Source organism: Hibiscus syriacus, unplaced genomic scaffold (genome assembly GCF_006381635.1).
Source record: "Hibiscus syriacus cultivar Baekdansim isolate YM2019G1 unplaced genomic scaffold, ASM638163v2 tig00111493_pilon, whole genome shotgun sequence".
Taxonomy (NCBI): domain Eukaryota; kingdom Viridiplantae; phylum Streptophyta; class Magnoliopsida; order Malvales; family Malvaceae; genus Hibiscus; species Hibiscus syriacus.
The window spans coordinates 1,188,191-1,213,163 of NW_024063102.1; the positions used below are offsets into that span (position 1 = coordinate 1,188,191).

General features: G+C 32.8%; 2 protein-coding genes across 2 annotated transcripts; both read right to left on the minus strand.

Moving 5' to 3' along the window:
- Positions 1–545: 545 nt before the first annotated feature.
- LOC120163681 (transcription factor MYB14-like) lies at positions 546–21,828 on the minus strand. The gene is made up of 7 exons (XM_039173549.1): positions 21,775–21,828; positions 21,575–21,619; positions 2,866–3,003; positions 2,481–2,632; positions 2,280–2,349; positions 1,687–1,709; positions 546–945 (listed from the first exon to the last, which is right to left on the minus strand). The coding sequence occupies exons 1-7, from the start codon at positions 21,826–21,828 to the stop codon at positions 546–548; spliced, it is 882 nt and encodes a 293-aa protein (XP_039029480.1).
- Positions 21,829–22,519: 691 nt separating this feature from the next.
- Positions 22,520–23,375, minus strand: LOC120163682 (transcription factor MYB4-like). Its single transcript, XM_039173550.1, has 2 exons — positions 23,243–23,375; positions 22,520–23,118 (listed from the first exon to the last, which is right to left on the minus strand). Exons 1-2 carry the CDS (start codon positions 23,373–23,375, stop codon positions 22,520–22,522), a joined length of 732 nt encoding a protein of 243 aa, XP_039029481.1.
- Positions 23,376–24,973: the final 1,598 nt, after the last annotated feature.

The following is a 24,973-nucleotide window of genomic DNA, read 5'->3' on the forward strand; positions in this document are numbered from 1 at the left end:
TTTTAGATATTTTAAAAATAATAATAATAATTTATCTTTAAAAAATTAATAAACATGTCACATATCGCATTTTAAGTGGTTGATAGTATCTTTTTAATGTCTACTACGACTAAGGTATTCAAATGATAATATTAGTAACATTAGATATCTAAATTGATCGAAATAAAGTTTAACACCTAAACTGAAAAGAGAAATACCTAAATGTGAAAAGAGACAGAGATTAGATATTTATTTATAAGCAGGTATAAATATAGTAATAACACTTGTTGATCATAAATACGATCGCAACTGTAATTTGAAATCTAAAATCCCCAACTTGGTGGGTGTATGATAGGAAGGTGTACTGGTCGTCTTTCGATGCTAGGCTGTACCTCTGTTTGTTTTGTATTTTTATCTAGTTTAAAATACTCTTTTTCTCTATTTAAAACTAGAGAGGTTTTCAATAAGGCTTCATTTGCTAATAAAAAAAAGTCCCCAACTAATCACGGTCTAGCATCAGAAAGAAAACTGGAAAACAATTTTATGTCCTAAACTTGCATCAAGACTTAGAGAAAATACACAAAATCCTCATAATACATGTCGTCAAAAGGAAATAGCAGCTCAATTCCGCATTTTTCCATGGCTGATGGATAGCCATCTTGGTTGTAGATATTGTCTGCAACAAAGGGCTGACTCCAGAAATGTCCACTGCTTTGAGCTTCGTATATTTCTGAAGGAAAACAGGTATCTTCTACACCCCTAACAACATTAAATCCGGACATATAACCTCTGTCCGAACTAAAGGAGGACAGTTCAGTAATTGAAGATGTTGCTGGAGACAGAAGTGAACTCTCTAAGATCATGATGGCCGGAGTATCAGTAAGGATGCTTTTAGCTTCACCTTGAGAATTCTGGGTGGTTTCACTTGGACAAGTAGAGTCTTCTTTGGCATCAGATGTTGTCAGGGTTTTAAATAGCGTTTTCGGTCACATTTTCGATCGCGTCGCGTTTATCGCGGTTGCGGACATAACGGATGCCACCACGGTCATTACACGGTCGTGAATTTTTTTAAATTTTGCACAACTTATCTTAAAACATAATAAAATAATTATAATTATAAAGAATCATTTTTAATGATTTTTAAAATGTTTTCTAAACGAAATTGATATATATATATATATATATAATAATATAGTTTAACCAAATAGACTTTAAAATGTTTTCTAAGTGAAAAGATGAAGTAAACATTTTAATTTGAATAATGAACTATATTAACTATTTGAACTTATTATAAAATAGATGAATTAAATTGTATTAAATTAAAATATAAAGGCAAAATCTTAAATATAAGTATAACAAAAACACTAGAATCGGCAACTCCAGAATATTTTCACGCAATTGAGGTTATCTGTCGCGACTTCTATAGGCGGCGATCTCACGGCCAATAGTGCAGTGAATTGAGGTAAAGCAAAGCTGCATGTCGAGTCACTAGATTGAAACTTCCAGAAATTTTGGCGACTATTTTGTAAAAGAAGCAAAAATGTTGGCCATTTTAAAAAAAATCATCGAGAATACATGGACTTATTATGTGAATTACCCATTTTTATTATATCAAGAATTCTAGCCCTATTTCTCCAAGAGTGGATCTTGTTTCACTATGTTTTTTCTTTCCTTGCTTTCAATCGAGCTGCCGTGTGTTTCATCTATTTCCCTTTTTTTCTTCCTTTAAGCTTTGTGCGTTGATTCTCTTCTTACTAAGAACACTGCCGTGACTTTCTTTGCTGCTTGTTATTTTTGTTGGTTAAAACGTGAAGAAAGTTCAAGGAGTGCCCACACCTAGATGAGAAGCAAAGGTTACAATTGAATAGGGAGCTGGGACTGGCACCCAAGCAGATCAAGTTTTGGTTTCAAAACAGAAGGACCCAGATGAAGGTGGGTTCAACAGAGACTTTTTCTCTTTTTCTATTTCTTCTCCTTCCTTACTTCCTTCCTTTCTTCTTCTTCCATAACAACTGCAACAAAGAAAGTCACGACAATGTTTTAACTGAAGCTACGGCAGTGTTTTAACTGAAGCTAGTCGTCTTGCAGGCTTGCAGTGACAAATCACGGTTGAATAACGGTGATTGCGTCCCGTTATCGGTACAATCTTCCGTTTCCCGTTAAATTACAGACGCAATCGACCGTGATCGGTGTGAATCCGTGATCCACCGCAAAAACCATGAATAGTGGTTTCAGACGGTGGCACGACCGCAATATCGCGGCCGCTATAACGTTTTTAGCGATCTTCCAGGCAAGTTGACCGATCTGTGCCTGTGGTTTTTTATTTCGTTGTCCGATCTTCCAGGCAAGCTTTTAGCGATGGTGGACCATCTGTGTACATAAGAAAATTACGTCAGGGATTGTTGGTTAAAAATTAAAATATTATTGAATTCGCAAGTTGACGATTACATGCTTGCATATTGTTGTAAATAGTTTTAAGTGATCATTTGAGTGGATATAACCTGTTTCCAAATTGTTCATGTAATTTGATGATCAATGCACCTTCTTCTTCAGTAAAATTCCCGTGTTTTACTTCAGGACGTAGGTAATTCATCCATCTTAATCTACAACTCTTCCCACACCTTTTAAGACCTAAAACAAATAACCCCAAAAGCTTATTCTATGAACACGATCCAAAGATTTTTCACATGAATCAGTTAACAATTACTTAGATATCAAACGCCAACTAAAACTTGATTAGGTTTTTCAGTCGGAAAAAGGTCAAATTAGATGCAGATAATCCCATCAGGAAACTAAAAATAAAATCTCTCTTTTGATCTCAAAACGAAATAAAGAAAACAACCGAATCAGCTTCCTTCCATAAAAGAAAGAAAGTATAGCAGCAACCTTAGGAAGTTGACGCCAGTTACTATGGCCATATCTCTCGATAAAAGACCTTAGTTTATGATCTTCCTCGGGACTCCATTCACCTTTCTTTAACCCATTTTTATCATAGAAGGGAGCTCTCACCTTCTTCCTTTCTTTCTATTATAGTAATCATCTGTCTTCAAGATCTAATACCCTATCGCAGTTATCTTGATCTGGTGTGTCACAGCTTAAACACAATGCAAGTCGGCCTTCATTTTACACCCATAGCACTGAACATTAGTCTGTAGCGGATGCATGTGTTCTATCCGTCCTGAAATTCGAATTTATTTATGCCATTTGTTCATTTTATTAATGATATCTATCTTAAAAAAAATTTATATTCACTCGTACAAAAAGTTTATATTATCAATACCTATGTACTTATCCTAGAAAAATATTAATAAGAGAGAACGATGATACTTCTGAGAAGTGTGATCACATGAGATGATATATATCAACTAATGAAGGAGAAGGAAGTTTCTATCAAGGTAAAATGAATCATCAATGATCTTCTGATGCAGGGGGATCCAAGACAGATGATGTTTAGCTGTCAGATTGCACATTGATGGCGCTGAGATACCATGCATTGGCAGATCAGCGCAAAGGCGGGAATTGATTGTGATATGTTCCTCATTGGGGTCGTTTTAAGTATGTTTCAGTCTTTTGGCCATAACTTTGGCTACGGTGTCAGAATCGCGCATAAGACCCCAATCCGGAAAGCTCTTTTCGACGCGCACGCTCTCCACATGAGCTATGCTCCATGTGGCCTTTTTTTCAACCTCAAATTCTGCCGTTTTCCCCTCCGAATCACTAGATTTAGATATTTTTTATTATTTATGGTAATATTTCGATTGTCAATTAGGAAGTCAATTTAAATCCGATTTAGGCCGTATTTTTTTGGAGATTGCTTATTTTATTTCGAATTTCAATTTAGAGTGATTTTCGAGATTTTGCTATTTTTGACAAAATTCGAATAAAGATGATTTTTGGCTATAATAGTCCGGCTTGTGGACTGATTTTGGGCATTGTTTGATTTTATAATATTTTATTAAACCCTAGAGATTTTTTTCTCTAGTTTTTTGGGAGAATTTTCTCTTGTGAATCATCTGTTGGAGCGCCTGCAGGATAATCACTATTCTGTCCGGCGTCATCTTCGCAGTAGCATCTTCTTATCCAATCACAAGCGTTTAAAAATACTCCACAAATTAAAACTTACAAAATCTTTTCAAACACTAGCAGCTCCCTTCTTTCAACTTATTTTTCTTTCAATATTTTTGTGCCATCTTATTTTTATATTATGTTTTTATTTTATTTTTTCTTAAATCCTTTTTAATATTAAATAAAAATCTTTGTCCTTGTGACATTTTTTTGTGGCACACGTTTTCTATGCTCTTGTGGCACAATTTTTATGTTTTTTGGTATTTTTTCGCATATATTTGCGGTCGTTTTAGTTCTCACACAAAAACCATCAGCACATTTATTTTTTGATTAGTTTTTCGGTGGACACATATAGTCAGATATCCTCTTTTGGTTAAAGGTTGTTTGCCGATGTAATTAGAATTGTGTAGAGAAGCAGCCTTCCAGATTATTTGGTTCGCTTTCTACTTCTTTATCACCTCATAAAGTGTCTCATTCGGTAGAGACAGAGTTTTTATGAAGGTTATTGGGTTTTGATGTTGGTCGTCATTCTCAATGAAATGTTTTATTTTTCTTTGTATCTTTAGGTTTAATAGTTTACTTTTGTATTAATATTTTGGTGACCATTGTCTCCAAATTTCTATCTATATTTTGATGCGTTATAATTTTGATTCATTTCATTATTAATGAAATCCAATTGTCATTTAAAAAAAATACTTCCGAAATTAGTTTAAAATGTTATAGATTAGTGGTATAAAGGTCACATGTCTAATGAATCGACGAGCAATCTCGAATAAAAATTATTATTTGAGTTGAAATTTTATTTGAAATAACATTAAATTATTTGAATTTATTTTTATTTATACTCAAAATTATTTCCTATATGATTTTTTTGAGAGTATTAATTTTATGTCAAATATATGAAATAAGTTTATAAAAAAAAGTTTGTTTAAATTCCTGTTAAAATCAAGAGTTAACATCTTGAATTAAATTTAGTTTTATTTTACACTTGAATAATTTACTAATACAAATATTTTATTTACACATAATTAAGACAGAACTAAAGTACAAAAAATAGAATTAGATATATGCGTCTTACCCACTAATTTATTTGAATAATTTTTTAAGGGTAAACTACGGAGTTTGTCACTTTTGTTTCGATTTTATAAACGTATAGTCATTGGATTCAAAAACAATATTATATGGTTACTTTTATTTCGTTTTAATTAAGATGTGCTCACTAAGACGTTAGCTGTTGTGAGTTGGATGATGTGCCACGTTAGTAAAAAGATTTAATTTTTATTTGAACCCTTAAAGTTTAGATAAATTACTAATCATGAGCTTTTTTGTAAATCCAAAATAGTTCAGGGATAAAATATCAATTTACCCCTTTTTTCATATGTTTTCTTCCCCAACCCTATCTTCTCCACCACTTCCCCTACTTCATCTCTAAACCAATGGTTCATCCGTAAGGCTCATACTTATATAATATGAGAAAACTCCCTATCCAACATCCGTTATCACGAATCCATTTTTTTCATTCTTTTGTTGTCCCTTCAAGCCTTTATCTTCCCTCGTAAATGCTATCATTCAAAACTCTGGGGGAAACACTGATCTTCTTTGCTTTTGTTTACATTATATCAGTTACTTCCAACACTTCCAAGATGTCTAAAGCTCAAGATCTATTTTATATCTTCAAAGAAAGAATTCAAGAATCTGTAAGTTGTGTATTTGTTTTCTTTTCGAACACTGTTAAAGGAGAGAAAAAAGATTGATTTGTCTTCTTTGCTTTGGGATTTCCAATTAGATGACGTTTTGAGTGTTTTCTTTTTGTTTCTCTAGAATGATAAGTTGGAATCATGTATTACTCAGGTATCATCTTTATACTTGTTACATTGGTTGAAGATTGGAGATTGTTCGGTAATGTTAATTTGTTGATTGGGGCTTTGCAGTCTATAAACACCAATTTTTATCCCTACCCATACCATGCTGCACAGCACACAAATCCATCAAATCAGTCACCGAAAATTCCACAAACCAAAGTCAAAAGCAAATCACACCAAACCTTACCTAAACCCCAAAAATTATGTGATTTAACCTCTGCCTAATCTACCACTACATCCATGCAACAATAAAGAGGGCATTCAGAAATCAGATCGAGGGAGGTGATTGGAAGAGACAGAGGGATTCAGTTGAAAAAGGGGGATAGATCCATTTGAACAAAACACTGAAAAGAAAAGGAAAATCCTACCTAAACCAAAACCAGGAGCCATAGAGAAAAAGAGAGAACATTTACCTCGGTTTGGAGATCAAGAAACCCGACGGTCACCGGATTTCCAAATTTTTGAAAGGTAAAAAACTAGATATGGAGTATTCGGGTGGGTTTTAGGCTAAAGAAAGCTAGGATTTTTGTTGAGGGTAAAGAGAGGGTCAATTTGGGGGTTTGTGTTAACTTCAGCCACTACCGACCGCCGCGAGTTCCATCGGCGGCGGCATTTGTTCTCTCATCTGATGAAAGTTGAGAGAATTATCAATTCTCTCTCTCTCATATTTCTGAAGCTAAAGAAAAAGGAGGGGATTTGGGGATAAAGGGCCTCAATTTTGGGTTTAAATACCCAAACCAAAATGACATCGTTTCATACCCCAACGAAACTTTATCCGTGTTTTCGAGTCATGGGATAACTACACTATTGGTCCCCAGGGTTTTGTAATCTCACATTTCAGGTATATACTGAAGTTCTTTATTATTTGATTTAGAGCCTTTATTTTTCATTATTCGTATTTTAATCATGTTACTACCTGTTATGATATTTTGATTATTATTTGACTTTGGTAGTAATATCTATTATTATTTCATTTTGGTCACTAAGTTAGTGTGTTGTGTGCTCTCTGTTGTTATTCAAATTTGTTCACCATGTTTACAAAGATTTTATTTTAGTCACTAATTCCAGGTTGTTGTGTATTTTTGTTAATATTACAATTTGGCTATGATATGTGTAATTATTACATTTTAATCACTAGTTTGAATATGCTTTAATTATTGTTGTGCCCTTTTATGTTTCTATTTATTTTATTTTAGTCCTTATTGTTATTTTTGGGCTATTCTCATTTTTTAGTACTTGTATTATTTAATATTTTCTATTTAGATTTTGGTTTAGTTGTAACTTTTATTTTAGTCCTTTAACTTTTTATTTTTGCTATTTTGATCCTTAAAATTTTGGTTTTTCTATATTTTGGTCTTTATAAATTTAAATACTTATTTTTTGCTATTTGTATTTAAGTTTACAATATTAGTTTGTTTTCATTTCAATCCTTTGAATTTCCTCCTTTAAGTTATTAATTTGAAGTAAATTAATCAATATTAAAAAAATGAATCATATTTTAACTTGATATTTAATTCAATATTTCCACCAATACAACAACGTGTAAGTGACACAATGTCAATTTTGGGCGTTGTGGGGTGCTAATCCTTCCCCACGCGTAACCGACTCCCGAACCCATTTTAATCGAATCTTTGGTAAACATAGATAAGCTTTTTGTCTTTAAAAATGATTTTTCTTAAAATTTGTTTGAAAAGACATTTTTAGGTATTCGACCTACCTAACTCAAAGGTCAATGGCGGCTCTATTCAAATTAATCTAAAATACCAATTTTCCCAAATTAAAGTCGTAACTGTTTTTAAAACAATAAATAATTGTTCCACCTAAAAACGGTTATGACAGCATGGCGACTCCACTGGGGACTTTTGAGAGAGTCAGGTTGTTAGTCGTTTACACATTGTCGTTTGGTGGAAATTATGAGTTTGAATCTTTAGTTAACTTATGATTCATTTATTGAAGTTTTAATTGCTTCATATTTTCATTGTCATACTAACATTTGAATGTTTGCTTTTATATCTTTTCAAGATGATCGAGTTTCATTTTCCTTTTGAGTCAAAGGGTTGAATGTTCCTCCTCACACACATCACGGGCATTTACATAACATAAGCTCTACACTCGAGCTCCGAACCATTTCTAAATGGGGGCGAAAGTGACTCATTCGTAAGAATTTATTCTCCGTGCGGGCCTAGCAAGTAACCTTCGGGATTCATATACCTTATGTCTTCGTGTGAATTTATTCTCCGTATGGGCATAAGGGAATGTATCATCTCGAATTGAACTCGATTTGCTTAAGCCTATAATTGGTGAAGATTAAGGGTTTGGTAGCCCAAGGGGGCACTGACATCAAGGACAATTTGAGTACATTTTCCTCGTTAGAGCCGAAACCATGCATATAGTGAACCGTAGAACGGTCACCATAGGTATAGTCATACCGAATCTCTATCCGTCAATAGGTAGCCAAAGTAAGTGTACACAAAAGATGAGCGTTTCCGAACCTTTATTTTTGCTTTAAATTCTGTTGAATAACAACATACGAACTATATATACCATGTGGTTAGGATTAATTTCTTGTAAATACATCATTATGGGTAAAAAGTATGTCTGGGTAGGATTACTATATAATAAAAGCATGTTCAGGTAGATATCATGAAGGGTAGGTGTTCTATTCATCTTTGAATAACATTTATATGTATCGATTGTCTTACCTGTACAATAGATCTCTTTCTTTTATTTATGTACACTAACTTATTTCTTTCGTTTGTTTCATTTTTCATCTTTCTTTGTATTGCACTACATCATTCAAAAAAAGGTGTTGATTCATAAAAACGTGTTCGTTAAACATAAATGATTTGCATTAATAGACAAAAGGGTTGTAATACAATAGATGAAAAACGCAGAGGACAATCTGCACGACAACTATGTGTCACATTCAATTAAGAAGACGTGATTCCCCTAATCAGAGCCTTAGTAAAATTTTGGAATCCAGGGTATAGTTGTTTCACTTTTGACCAGTAGGACATGGTTCCAACAATCGAAGAGTATACCACTCTGCTGCATTGTGAATGACTCAGAATGGATTGGGCCTACATTAAGCACAACAAAAGTCAACCTTTCAAGAACGGACTGGCAAAGGTTGCAGGGGCAAGATGAAGGTTACTGATCTGGAGAGTCCCTTCAAAGACAACAAGAACAAGATGGCAAAATGATAGATGAATTGGAGGACATTGTTGATAAATTCAAGAAACAAGCAAATGAACTTCAGATAATCTATTTGATGAAGGATTTCAATGGCGTTTTCACTGGGAGCAGACTCAACAAAGGATGAAAGTTAAAGAGGCAGTCATTTGAGACTTTTTAGAGCAAGTACAAAAAAGTAGCTCGTCACTTGCACGGTTTAGCCAGATAAGCTGAAATGGTCGACAGGGTATACAACCGATGACAGATGACGGCAAAAGACTATTCAATCTGTTAGAAACTGTCATGATGTTTTTGTCTCTTAAGAAATAACACTTTTGTCCCAATAAGAATTATTTATAATAACAGACATATTTTTGGATCAATGCCTCAAACATTTCATGCATCATTGCATTTTGCATAGTATTCATTTAAGCATTTTTACATACCTTGTGGGAAACCTTGAGGAAATGCTTCTAATGGTAACTACATTCACACAGTACTGAAGATGGAAGCAAAATTTGAGCAACTGAAGAAAGAATTGGAAGAAAATTTGTGAAAGATACAAACAAAATGGGAAGCTAAAATGGAGCGGGCTCAAAAGGCCACCATGGATCGTATCTTGCAAAACCAAGATGACCTGGTTAATCAAATTGTAGCAAAGATGGTTGGGCTCAACCAGGAAAAAAGAAAAGAGAAAATTTCCTTAACCCGTGAAATCTCTGAATGTGTGAATGTACAGGCTAGTTCACAACTACTCATTTTGCCCGACAAACTTCCAAGGCATACAGTGGGTTTCTCCACCAATTAAACTCAAGCCACTGTGTTGAACCCTCAGGGTAATTCTACTTATCATTAACTTGTCAAGATTCATGATCAAGCAGAGAAGTTTCATGACGAGTCAAGGGAGAAAATGACCAAATTAATGGACATGGTGAATGTTGTGATCCATGAAGAAGAGCCACTAGAGGATCCCATTTTGAATAAGACTATGAATGATAGCGTTAAAACTGTGGTTGTAGAATATTCCACTAGGCTCACAATGAATGAAGAGTTAATGAGATATAAAATTCCCCTTATGAGAGATAAGTTTTACTCAAAGAAGAGAGGCATAGACGAAGTTCAAATGCAGTTAAGAAGGCTAAAAAGAACAAGAAGAAAAAGAAGAAGATACCTCTCATTCAAATTCTGGGGTCATACTCAGAATTGTTGTTATTTCTCTTTGAAAGTGGTCTTCTAACACATATTCCTCTAAAGTCTAATACATATTAGCGTCTAGATTGGCAAGGTGTTAAAAAATTCATGCAGTTATCATCTTGGAGATTTTAGCCACTCAACAGAAAGTTGTGTGGCTATGAGATTAAAAGTTTAAAATCTCATCGCGGAAGGATTGTTATGCTTTGAAGATGAAAAACCTAAACTTCCCAGAGGCTTAAAACTTATCAATGAGGGGAAATCTGTAAACCAATGTTTCCCACAAGACGTTTGTCCAAATTTGAACCTTCAAAATGAATATCTCAATGATTCTTCACTAAGTGTTCAGGATGATCATAATAGTGGCAAAGAGAAAATGAAGTCAAAAGAATCCCCAATCAGTTTTCTATCGTTTTAATACAACAAAAGATATTCCAAGTTGCTCGAGGCCCAACTGATTATTCAACGTCTGGCTAAGCCGCTGTTACCACCTTTATCCAAGTTGGTATAATGAGAAAGTTTCTTGTGAATTTTATGTCGGAGCCCGAGGACACTCTATCAGGAATTATGGTCTTTTCAAATGACAAGTCTGAGAATTTTTGGCTCATGAAGTTATAGAGGTGGATGTCAACAATTATTCGATTTTAATCAAACAATTGGGAGTCAGACCCCAGAATGGAGTTGATACGGTCAAAACAAGCGAAGAGCATATAAAAGAATACTTGAAGAAATGAAAGAGCAAAATCCAGGAAAGTAATTTATGTGGGGAAAATTTAAAGGATTCAACTCTCAAGACTTCTTTGATGCTGAAAAAGAAGAAGGAAACGGGGAAAGATGAAAAGGAAATAAAAAGAGATGTAATTCAGGATTGGCCTAAAAAGATATCTTGGAAAAACACAACTCTCAAAGTTTTTCAAGTGATCATTTCTGACTTGTTATCCCCTTTAATCAAGAGTCAATATCTCACCCCCAAGGCCTTTGAGAATGAAGACTAGCCCTTCTGCTTATGGCTATGACTCAAATAGTGCTTGCATTTTTCATCTGGGGGTATTAGGACATCCTACTGACAAGTGCATACCATTAATGGAGGAAATAGAAAAGCTCGTTGACAAGGGAGTCTTGATACGAGAAATGGGGATCAAATAGGGGTAAAGATCCTAATCTAATTAGACACCAAACATTCAATGTGTAATGGGGACATTCTGATCAAGAGTCGGTTAGGGGGTACATCAGGAGTTTTTGTTGCATTTTCATGCATGTCATCTTGTTTGAACTTGTTTTTCTTTCGTACTTCTTATGTGTGAATGTTTGTAAGTCATTTGATGTTCAAACATTTTAAATAAAATGTTTCATTATGAGGAAATGAACAATGAGCAAATTTTAATCTTGAATTCTTTGAATATCACCTTAATTAAAAGCTTTTTAATAATTGAGGTTGTAAATCTTTGACAAATGACTGGATTGAATCCCTACAAAAAAAGGACCCATTTGACCCATAATATACATTGGAATGCATACCTTTCTCTTACAGGAACTAAGCTAGCTCTCTCCTCGCATATATAGCCAATCAAAGGTTTGGTATTCAGGTATGTGTTAGAAGTGAACAGAATGGGGTAACTAGAACATGAGATTGCAAAACTAATTGGTTTCTACCACTGTTTATGACTTTCAATGATGATCATGATCTTTTCATATGGAATGACCAAGTGGGTGAATTTAGTTTAGGTCAGTTGCTTGGGAATTGAACTCTAACGATGAGATTTTCTGACCTTCAACAAACACCTAGACTATAACAGGTTCTCCTCAACGAGCTTAAGAAATAGAATCCGGTTACCCAACAAAAAATATAATATATATATATATATACAATAAAGCTGAGCTATTCTTCTAAAGAAATTGATTATAGAGGAAACTCGAAAGCTCTGGCTTTATGAATAGATTATATTTAAATCATGACATTGATCGGGTATCTGGAAATTCGATGTATGCTCTATTATGATTGTCAAGTCAAAGACTTTGTGACGACATGAATCCTTCAGCTAGCCTGATAAAGGTGATTATAATATATATACAATAAAGCTTGAGTTATCCCTCTAGAGCAATTGGTTAAACGCCCCGGCTTTATGGATAAGATTCAGCTAGCCAGATAATAGCAAATTAAATTAAATTTACTAAATAAGTAGTTTCGATGAATATGGACTAAGGGAGTTAAGGAACACCTGTTATAGTCGACTTCATACGAGCACTCAGAAATCTCATTTTTAGACCGATATTTCTGCACTACCTTGACTAGGTGAGTCTACAAAGCTTGAACAAATGAAAGATTTCAGAGAACTGAAATAGAAGTGTTCTGAAAGGTCTAGCCATTTATTATGCCAGTTGTGTCATTTTGTTCGCCTCCGATTAAAAGGCCAAACCAAGAAAGAGGGGTAAGCCATGACTGGATTGAGGAAACAAACCTTAGGATTTAGGTAGCCCGCCTCTAAACCAACTTTTCAATCTTGATATTTGAGCATTTATTTCTTTTAATATTCAATGAACTCCTATTTTATGATTTGCTTCAATTATGAAACCTAGAGAGAGGCAACATTTTTTTAAAATTCCTTTTGATAATTTTCAAAATTTTGAAAATAAGAAGGAAAACATTTTCAAACAAGATAAGTTCTCTGGAAGCATATCTTGAAAATCAACGAATATCTCTCTGAAGCTCAATATCGAAGCTGGGCAAAAGAAGCCAAATTTTTTTGGGTAAAATTTTGTGGGGCAAGTAAAACAAATTGTTTTAGGTTGAGGTTTGCAAGAGTACACCCTAGTGAAAATGAAGACAAATTGAGTAAGGGATAGAATAAAGACTGCTCATGTAACCATTCCCTCACAGATCGATATCAACATCGGATTTAAGCATGTTGAAGAATTCAATATCAAGAATCAGAAATTCAAGATTCCAGAATCAAGAGTCATCAAGACTGACAACCAGAGATTGAGATCTCTCTCCAAATCCTAAAATAACATATTTTGCATATGCATTTTAGGCACACATAAGAGCATTGCATCCATAGCATTGCATATGTGTATAATTTTGAAGATTCATGCTAGAGTCAATTTTAACTTCGCAGCGAAGGATATTGGACTCGAAGCAACACAACTCGAGATTGGATTTCAACTTCACAACGGAGGATATCTAATTCGAAGCTCAACTTCACAACGGAGGATATCTAACTCGAAGCTCAACTTCACAGCGAATGAGCTATCCACGATTTCAACTTCACAACGAAGGATATCATGCTCAAAATATTAACCTAAATTTACGACGAATGAGTCATCTATGACACAACAATGAAAAACCAGTGTCATTCAGAGTCAATTTCAACTTCACAGTGAAGGATATTGGACTCGAAACAACGCCACTTACGCAAGATTGGATTTTAACTTCACAACGAATGATATTCAATTCAAAACTCAACTTCACAATGAAGGATCCATCCACGATTTCAACTTCACGATGAAGGATATCGTGCCCACAAGCAGCAATACAACCCTTGGATTTCAACTTCACGACGAAGGATATTCAATTCAAAGCTCAACTTCACAACGAATGAGCCATCCATGATTTCAACTTCACGACGAAGGATATCATGCCCAAAAGCAGCAATGCAACCCTTGGATTTCAACTTCAGGACAAAGGATATCCAACTCAAAGCTCAACTTCACGACGAATGAGCCACCCACGGTTTCAACTTCACAAAGAAGGATAATGTGCCCAATGGATCGACTTAGTGTCACAACAAACATTGTCATCTACCGACAAGATATCCTCATCATGTACGAGCCGTGTCAACCTTAGATAACCAGTCGTCCTCATCATGTAGGAATCGTGTTATCATCCCTAAAGATTGTATGTCCTCATCACGTAGGAATCGTGTCATCCCTCGACCATATCTCCTCATATGAGCAGTGTCATGTTACCCTTAGATGACACGAACTCTTCATCACGTATGAGCAGTGTCGTCCCCAAAATCAAACACTATCAAGTTTCTAAAACCAAAAAAGATAACCAGACAAAAACTGGTTGTTTTTTTATCTTTACCCTATTCTTGTTAACACAAGAATGTGCAAAAAGGGGCAGCTGTAAACACCAATTTTTGTCCCCACTCATACTCATGCTGCACAGCACAAAAATCCACTAAATCAGCCATCAAAAATTCCACAAACCAAAGTCAAAAGCAAATCAAACCAAACCTTACCTAAACCCCAAAAATTAAATGTTTTAACCTCTGTCTAATCTACCACTACATCCATGCAACAATAAAGAGGGCATTTAGAAATCAGATCGAGGGAGGTGATTGAAAGAGACAGAAGGATTCGGTTGGAAAAGGGGGATAGATCCATTCAAACGAAACACTGAAAAGAAAAGAAAAATCCTACCTAAACCAAAACCAAGAGCCATAGAGAAAAAGAGAGAACATTTACCTCGGTTTGGAGATCAAGAAACCCGATGGTCACCGGATTTCCAAATTTTTTAAAGGTAAAAAACTAGATCTGGAGTATTCGGGTGGGTTTTAGGCTAAAGAAAGCTAGGATTTGTGTTAAGGGTAAAGAGAGGGTCAATTTAGGGGTTTGTGTTAACTCCGATCACTACCGACCGCCGCGAGCTCCATCATCGGCGACATTTGTTCTCTCTTCTGATGTGAGTTAAGAGAATTATCAATTCTCTCTATCTCTCTCCTATTTCTAAAGTTAAAGGAAAATAAGGAGATTTGGGGATAAAGGGCCTCAATTTTGAGTTTAAATGACCAAACCAAAACGACACCGTTTTATACCCCAACTCCATCCGTGTTTTCGAGTCATGGGATAACTACACTATTGGTCCCCAGGGTTTTATAATCTCACATTTCAGTTATGTATTGAAGTTCTTTATTATTTGATTTAGAGCTTTTATTTTTCATTATTCGTATTTTAATCATGTTATTACCTGTTATGCTATTTTGATTATTATTTGACTTTGGTAGTAATATATGTTATTATTTCATTTTGGTCACTAATTTAGTGTGTGGTGTGCTCTCTGTTGTTATTTGAATTTGTTCACCATGTTTACAAAGATTTTATTTTAGTCACTAATTCCAGGTTGTTGTGCATTTTTGTTAATATTCCAATTTGACTATGATATGTGTAATTATACATTTAATCACTAGTTTGCATCTGCTTTAATTACTGTTGGGCCCTTTTATGTTTCTATTTATTTTATTTTAGTCCTTATTGTTATTTTGGGCTATTCTCATTTTTAGTACTTGTATTATTTAATATTTGCTATTTAGATTTTGGTTTAGTTGTAACTTTTATTTTAGTCCTTTAACTTTTTATTTTTTCTATTTTGATCCTTAAAATTTTGGTTTTTATATATTTTGGTCTTTATAAATTTCAATACTTATTTTTTGCTATTTGTATTTAAGTTTACAATATTTATTTGTTTTCATTTTAGTCCTTTGAATTTCCTCCTTTAAGTCATTAATTTGAAGTAAATTAATCAATATTTAATAAATTAATCATATTTTAACTTGATATTTAATTCAAAATTTCCACCATTACGACAACGTGTAAGCGACACAATATCAATTTTGGGCTTTGTGGGGGTGCTAATCCTTCCCCACGCATAACCGACTCCCGAACCCGTTTTAATCGAATCTTTGGTAAACGCATATCAGCTTTTTGTCTTTTAAAATGATTTTTCTTAAAATTTGTTTAAAAAGACATTTTTAGGTATTCGACATACTTAACTCAAAGGTCAATGGTGACTCTATTCAAATTAATCTAAAATCACCAATTTTTTCAAATTAAAGTCGTAACTGTTTTTAAAACAATAAATAATTATTCCACCTAAATACGGTTATGTCACAGTCATTGTCCTGTTATTAGAATTGATGGAATTAGATTGTGTGCAATTCATGTGGAATCTTAATCTTGAAGTCATGGACCCCCTTTAAGGATTATTCTGTAGGAAAAGAGAAGAAGTCTGCACTAGCTTGAATGGTAGTACAGCAAGTGCGATGAATTAATGAAACTCTCAAATTTGCATCAACTGTATATTGCAGAAGACAACGAGAGTGAGAATCAGATAGACAAATGCTTCATATATACTAGAGTTGTCCTGACTTCCTGGTTTCTTTTCCCTGCATTTGTTTCGCCAATACGTTTATTAATTAATTGGTGGTTGTAGGCAGGAAGATGAGGGGTTGGATGAGCTTAGCGTTTGTGTTTAGAGAATAGAAGGGCTTACGAACTTATGGCACAGTGAGACTACATTACTTAAGAAATTATTTAAATTAGCTTGATGGACTAGGGAGTTCTCTCAGATTATATAAGACTGTAAGGGTGCGTTTGGTTCACGGAATGTAAGATTACTAGTGGGAATAAAAGATTACCAGTGGGAATAAAAGATTACCAGGGAATAGGATTACTGGGAATGTTGTATTTTGTGTTTGATTGGTTTAGTAGGAATGTAAGATTACCGTGTTTGGTTAAAGGAATAAAAGATTATTGGAATGTATATTTGACCAAATTGTCCTTTATATATTGTATAATATTACAAATTGTAAAATATTTATATTTTCTTTAAAAAATTAAATTCATAATATTTATATAATTTTTTTACAAAATTAAAAATATAAAAAATGTTTAATGAAAGGGTAAAAAAAAATTTAACCCTAAACTTCATATAAAATTTTAATTATAGATTTTTTTTTGTAAATCTAAAATAATTTAAGGATAAATTTGTAATTTAACCTTAATAGAATTTTTATTATTCAATGACAGAAGAAGAATATTTTTGAAAAAAAATAAAAATTTAAGGGCATTTTAGTCCAAAACGCCGGTAATGTTACAATACCTAAGGGAAGGAAGGTAATGACATTCTCGGGAATATACCCCAAAAAATCTACTATTGGCAATAAAATATTACCGGGAATGAGATTCCCACGATCCTTGAACCAAACACCCCCTAAGAGCCTTACAAATAAATTGGTGGTTTGGAGATGAAGCAGGAGAAATAGGTCTGGAGAAGAAAACATATGGAAAAGAAAGGGTAAATTGATACGATATCCCTGAACTATTTTGGGTTTAAAAAAAGACTCATGATTAATAATTTATCTAAAGTTTAAGGGTTCAAATAGAAATTAAACCTTTTTACTAAAGTGCCACATCATCTAACTCACGGCAGCTAACGTCCCAGTGACCGCATCTTAATTAAAACGAAACGATGTTTTCTGAATCTAGTGGCCATACGTTTATAAAATAGAAACAAAAGTGACAAACTTTGTAGTTTACCCTTTTTTTAAACAACTGTAAATGAAACACCATTTTTTTATCGCTTATAAGGTTGACTGGCATATTGTTTATTTAAGTTATTATTTTCTTTGTTTTAATTATTGTTTATATTATTTAAAATCTTCCACACATTTAAATTAGAAGGAACATTAAAAGTATGTTTATTCTATATCTGTATAATTATACTAACGATAAAATTAATAAAACTAAACTCAATTAACATATTTAAATTATTATGTATGAAAAAGTTCTAGAAAAATGAAAATATCCATCTAATATATATTTAATACGGGTGTGCAAATTCGGGTACCCGAAGTGCTAGGTACCAGGATTTTCAGGTAATTGATTTCTCGGCCCATATCCCGGCCCGGATGTTGTAGACCTGGTTTTTTTCTTCAAATTATTAATTAAAAACACACACACAAATTTAAATGTTCGAAAGTTCGAATTACATAGTCCAACATCCAAACATAATTAAAAAATGTTAGTCCAACATCCAAACATAATTAGAAAATGTCATGTTAGCATCATTGTTCATTTTTAAATAGGGTGAACAAAACAAAATCAAAACGTAACATTAGGTATAATTTTAAAAAAATAATAATAAAGTGCTCAAAACATAAATTAGATAATAGATAAGTGACCAAATAGGTAGTTTACCCTAAATAAAAATATATATAAATTATATTAGATAATATATTAGTGACCAAATAGGTAGTTTACCCTAAATAATAATCGAGTAACCAAAACATAAATTAGATAATATATAAGTGACCAAATAGGTAGTTTACTCTAAATAATAATCTAGTGACCAAAATATAAATTAGATAATATATAAGTGACCAAATAGGTAGTTTATCCTAAATAATAATCGAGTGACCAAATCATAAATTAGATAATATTTAAATGACCAAATAGGTAGTTTACCCTAAAAAAACCCTAACCAGGTACCCGAAAAAATTCAATTTTGTGATCCGGACCGACCCAGTAAACATCGGGTCGGATAAATTTTTTTTTATAAAAAAATTACCTGATATTTTAAATTCGAATTGACGGGTCAACCGGGTTGAAGAATTTTGCACACCCCTAATCATTACTTTACCATTTTTGTTTTCATCAACATTTAGCTATGATCATACATATCATCATCATCATACGAGTCATTATTAAAAGAGAGAAGATGGCCGACAGATCTGTCGTTTTAGGGGTAAGTTAATATAATCGTACGATGACGAACTAAGTCCACTCCAATTAATATTTATCAAGTCATTTGAATAATCCTATTTCAACTCTATTATTTTTATTTTTCTGATGTAACAATATTATATTTTATAAAAGATTGATTTGCTTGCAAGGAGTAAAACAATTATAGGTGGGTAAAAGTCATACCTTTGGTGTTGTCTGTCTGTATTCGATTAATAACCATTAATCTAATTTATTCAATATTTAATAATATATTGGTGAACTTTATAATTTTATTTTACAAAAAATGACTATACTTTGTAGATAATTTCCATTTGTTATTTTAATTCTTTACAAAATGGATGAAATGTCTAAACATTAGTTTATTTGTTATTGTCCATTTCACATTGGCCCTCGGGTAAATACCTTGGACGAACGCAAATGTTATAAGAAGTGAGTTTAAGAAATTATTAAGAATTTGAGAATGTAAAATTATAGAATTTTAAAAGATGTGAAATTGTATTATTGAATAAAAAAATATGAAAAAGTACATAAAATATTAAAAAAATTAAAATTGTTAGAGGGTATAATCGCACCTCAATATCCCATGTATCCATGACTATACCGTTATTATATCAGATATTAACTAATTAATATAAGTAAATAAATTCAAATATCTTTTAAAATTTTAAGATTATAGAGTGAAGTGTCAACTTAAGTTATTGAACTAAATAATTTGCAAGTCCAATCATACTTATGATTACGTGTGATTCAAGTCTTATTAAGGCATCTGAGGTTTGAGATAACATGACGAAAGATTTTTGTTTTGACTTCGTCCTTGAAGGTTAATTCGAAAGTTAAGGTCTCTACTTTTTTTTGAAAGTGGTTTTTGTATGCATTGGACATACAAAACAAGACGATTAATAAGGACCTTGTTAAGTACCAATTCATATCTTCTGTTATTTCTGAACTTGTATGGCTTCGAAAACTTCTCTTTGACTTTGGTGTTAGTGGTGATCATACATCTATTCCTCTATTTGGTGATAATACTAGCGCTATCAACATTGCAACCAATCTAGTTCATCATGAGCAGACGAAACACATTGAAGTTGATTTTCATTACATTCGTGAATTGGTTCGAGATAAAGGTTTATGCATTGTTCATGTCTCTTCCAATGATCAAATTGTAAACTTATTCACTAAACCTATGTCTTTTGCTCGCCGTGAGTATCTTGTGAGTAAATTGATGCTTGTTGACAACCATCATCAATTTGAGGGGATGTCAAATGGAGACGTTAGCAGACAATTAAGGAAGAAAATCTCTCCTAATATTTTGGGATTCATATTGTATATTTCTTATTTGTATTCCTTGATTAGCTAGGTTTACCATATATAGATATTAGTATTATTGAATATAGTAAGGGTGTAATCTTTACACGGTATACATACAAACTTTGTTTTATGTTCCATAATCTGACGTGTAGTAGCATTATCATAGCATCGACAACATTGCTATCACACTTTGTTGGCTCTTACGATCAACCAAAAATCGCCAAGAGGGGGTGAATTAGCCTTTAAAAATATTTGGTGTGGAAGCAATAAAAGATAAGAATTAGACGCAAGATTTATAGTGGTTTAACTTTCTCAACCAAAGTCTACATCTACCACCTTAGCTCCACACTAAGGATTTCAACAAATTCACTAATTTGTTATTTCTTTTTCTAGGCTCAAGAGTAACCTTTACAATTCTCTAGTTTTTAAACGCTAAACTATAACCACTTCCCTTTTACAAAGGATAAAAAATATAAACAAGAAACCTCACAAGGTAGGTGTTTACAAAGATTTAAGCTCACAAGAATAAAAACAAAAGATATTCAATTAAGCTCTATACACTTATATACAAGAGAAAAATGAAGGAAATATGAATGAAAACTCTTTCCTCTTGATCTCTAAGCTTGGATAGGTGTAGTAACCTTCTTCAAGTGTCCTTGTAGTGTTTTTTATTGTGTGGAATAAGTTGCTAGTCGTTTGTGACCGTTCGGGATGAGTTATATCCGTTGGGAAGCTTTAAAAAATGCAATAAAGGCCACCTACACATGCGGTTTCAAAATTTTTGAGAAATTTTTGAAACTTTGTGAAAGTATCGAAGCTTTTAAACCCACTGTTTTTGAAAGTTTCGAAACTTTTAGGAAAGTTTCGAAACTCTTACTTAAAAAATATGACCGTTGAAGAAAATCGGGTTGTTAAAACAATTTCTAGGTGTTTAATAAAAGTTTCAAAACTCTTACAAAATTTCCAAAAGTACCCATGTATGAACAATGTCATTAACAATGTCAAATAGTGACTAAATAGTGTTTTCATATTTAAAAAGTTTTAAACACATTTTAAACACTTTAAACATATTTTAATTAACTCAAATATTGAAAAATATTAAAAAAAATACTGAAAAATAGACCTCTAATAAAAAATACTGAAAAAATTAGACTTGTAATAACAAATAAATATTAGAAAAGAAATTTAATTTTAAAGTATGTCTTTAATAACAAATATTAAAAAAATTAAGTCCATGTTGATAAGTAGGGGGGAAATTAGATCCTTAATAACAAATTTTAGAAAAAAAAATATTGGCAAAAAAGTTGACAATTATATAAATAATAGAAAAAATAAAGTATAAGAGTATGCGCCTAAAAATAAATATTAGAAAAAAATTAGATCCTTAATGACAAATTAAAAATAATTGAACCCTAACAATGATATAAAATCACTTTTTATAGGTATAATATATTATAAAAATTCCGAACCTGTACAGGTGTCCTCCTACCGGTGCCAGATACGGCCCTGCAATTCTACAAGTAACAAATAAGTGATTAGTGGGTGCTTTCAACATCCGATCTACAGCAAGGACAATTGATTTGAGTTCCCAACAAAACCACCCACCATTTTTAAGAAAATCTTTAATAGCCATCCTGTTTAATTTCAACATTCATAAGAAGTTTTTAACCTTTGGTTCCAAATATTTCCTCACAACCAATGCTCTGACAATCCCAGATGCCATTTATTTCAGCTAAGTTTGCAACGCTCTATAAATGAGTTGAATTCATCTACCCTAATTGTCTTCCTCTGCAGCCACTTTGAGATGATTTTGAAATTGCTATACAAACCAAAGCGTCGAGATAATATTGTAATCCGTCCACTAACAAGAATATTGAGATGAAATTATAATCCCTTCGTTCACTAAAGCAACGAGATGACGTTGTAATCCCTCTATTAATTAAAGCATCTAGATTTTTTTAGCACAGAAAATATATTATTTGTTAAAATGAAAATTCATATAAAGTGGATATAGAACAATCCCAAAAAGGATACATGCAATATCCACACCTAAATCAAAACCTCCAATAATTCTCCTAACAAGATCCGCTATAACCCCAGATCATACAATTCAAACATCTTCCAAGTTGAGATAAAAAATCTCTGTGCCAATCAGAGTGTCGAGATGACTTTATGATCTTCATCCCTCCACTGATCGCAGCATTGAGATGCCTTTAGGCCGTTTACACGGAGATGCCCCTGTTGAATACTTTATAAGGGAGTTTAGCTGTTCTTGACGAGATCAGTATTTGCTTGGATTATATAATAATAATAATATTCAGTGAGAGAACCACAATCACAAAGAAATCCCAAGTCTCCGACTAATACACTCAAGGTGCGAGCATCAGCAAAAAAATAAAAAGCAACTTTATGCCCTATACTTGCATCAAGTCGTAGAGGAAATCATCATAATAGTAATACACGTCGTCAAAAGGAAATGGCAGCTCAAATCCATAATTTTCCATGGATGATGGATAACCATCCTGGTTGAAGATATTTTCTGCAACAAAGGGATTATTCCAGAAATCTCCACTGCTTTGAGCTTGGTATGTTTCCGCCGGAGGAAGAAAAGTGCCTTCAAAAGAGGACAACTCGGTATTTGAAGATGTTGCTGGAGACAAAGTTGAACTCTCCAAGATCATGTTGGCCGGAGTATCAACAAGGATGCTTTCAGCTCCACTTTCACCTTCAGAATTCTGGGTGGCTTCACTTGGACAACTAGAGTCTTCTTTGACATGATCAGATGTCGGATTTCGCTTTCCACGCTTCTTTAGACCGGAGTGCCAGTGATTTTTTATTTGGTTGTCTGTTCTTCCAGGTAAACATTTAGCCATGGCGGACCAACGGTTTCCAAATTGTTTATGTAATTTGATGATCAGTGAATCTTCTTCTTCAGTGAAGTTTCCGTGTTTTACTTCCGGCCGTAGGTAATTCATCCATCTTAACCTACAACTCTTTCCGCACCTTTTAAGACCTAAACAAACAACCAAAAAAGAAGAAGATCACTCAATGAACATGATCAAGAGATTGTCACATGAATCAATTAACAATTTCCAGAAACAGAAACAGTTTCTTTCCATAAAAGAATGAAAGTATACCAGCAACTTTAGGAAGTTGACGCCAGTTCCTATGGCCATATCTCTCGATAAAAGACCTTAGTTTATGATCTTCTTCGGGACTCCATTCACCTTTCTTTAACCCATTTTTATCATAGAAGGGAGCTCTCACCATCTTCCTTTCTTTCTATTATAGTAATATTCTGTCTTCAAGATCAAATACCCTATCGCAGATATCTAGATCTGGTGTGTTACAGATTAAACACAATGCAAGTAGGCCTTCATTTTATACTCATATCCCTGAGTAGAAAATAAAACGTGTTCAGATTAGTGATATAGAATTGCAGGTTTTAAAATTAATGCTACCAGGAAAATGTATACATATCTATTTAGGTCCTAGAGGATATTTGAGAAGTGTGATCACATGAAATGACAAAGAAGATACATATATTATATTTTATGACATTAGTAAATATATATAAATTATTGAAGGAAAGGGAAGTTTCTATCATACTAAAATGAATCCTGCAATGACCTTCGCAGCAGTATCTTCTTATCCACTCACATGCATTTAAAAATCTGAAATGACTTCATTTTGTTTCAAGTCCTTGTTTTCATACCTTCTTTGTCGACCTGCAATTTATTGTTCCCAGGGTGAGCATTCGATCGAGTCGAGTGAAAATTTTTTGAGTTATTCGAGTTGACAAGTCATATTTTACAACTCGAACTTAACTTGAAATTTTTTCGAGTTGAGTTTAAGAAATTCGAGTCGAGTTATTCGAGTTTCTATACTAATTTTATTATAATTATTTAAAGTGTTATGGCAATGATTTTTTACAATTTTTTGACTTTATCTAACCATAATATATATAATATTATTCTTTCATATTAAAATATTATTTAATATATCAAATACAATCTAAAATTATGAAAATATATTCATAATATTATATTTTAAAGAAAGTATTTTGAGGGTAAAAATATTGATGAGAGTATAAATGAGGCAATGAATTGATGAGAAGAAAGAATTTACAAACAATTGTAGTCAAAATATCAAATTGATTAAAGTACAAAGTTAAGGGACTAAATAAAAAAGAGAGTACATCTTTAGTAAAAAAATAAAATAACAATTGAAGTTACATAGCTATTCTATTGTGGTAAATGAGCATGTGGTTCAAATTTGGTAAAAATGGACTTAAAATAAATCACAAATTGAAGGAATAAGGAGATTATGAAAATTTGAAGAACTAAATTGGAAAATAAAAAATTTGTTATCAAAAAGAGGAATTGAAAGTACACATGTATTCTACTATGGTTTAGGAGCATGTGGCTCAAATTTGGTAAAAAAACGAACTTAAAAAAATGATGAATTGAAGAAATAAGGAGACTATGAATAATTGAAGGACTAAATTGAAAAATAAAAAATTTGTTATCAAAAAGATGAATTGAAAGTACACATGTATTCTACTATGGTTTAGGAGCATGTGGGTTCAAATTTGGTAAAAAAATAGACTTAAAATGGAGGAGGAATTGAAGAATTAATGAAATCAGGGACTAAATCATAAAACTGTCAAAATACTTAGTAAAATTTTTGATTTTTAGAGTAACTCGAAAATTCAAAATTTCAACTTGACTCGAACTTAAAAACCGAATTTATAATTTGATTTGACTCGAATAACTCGACTCAAATAATTCAAAATTGAAAAAAAATTATATTTTTCGAGTCGAGTTTTGCTGACTCCTTTTGTTAATGTCAGTTTGTCACCAAGTTCA

What these genes read in the sequence shown, in the direction of transcription:
- LOC120163681 (XM_039173549.1), bottom strand. Translation starts at nt 21,828, where the DNA reads ATGGCATCTGGGATTGTCAGAGCATTGGTTGTGAGGAAATATTTGGAA. An exon ending in GTAGGAGGACACCTGTACAG is followed by an intron (nt 3,004 to 21,574) that starts GTTCGGAATTTT and finishes TTACTATAATAG; the next exon opens with AAAGAAAGGAAGAAGGTGAG. An exon ending in AAAGGAAGAAAAAAAGGGAA is followed by an intron (nt 946 to 1,686) that starts ATAGATGAAACA and finishes GCTATTTAAAAC; the next exon opens with CCTGACAACATCTGATGCCA.
- LOC120163682 (XM_039173550.1), bottom strand. Translation starts at nt 23,375, where the DNA reads ATGGTGAGAGCTCCCTTCTATGATAAAAATGGGTTAAAGAAAGGTGAA. An exon ending in TCAACTTCCTAAAGTTGCTG is followed by an intron (nt 23,119 to 23,242) that starts GTATACTTTCAT and finishes TTGTTTGTTTAG; the next exon opens with GTCTTAAAAGGTGCGGAAAG.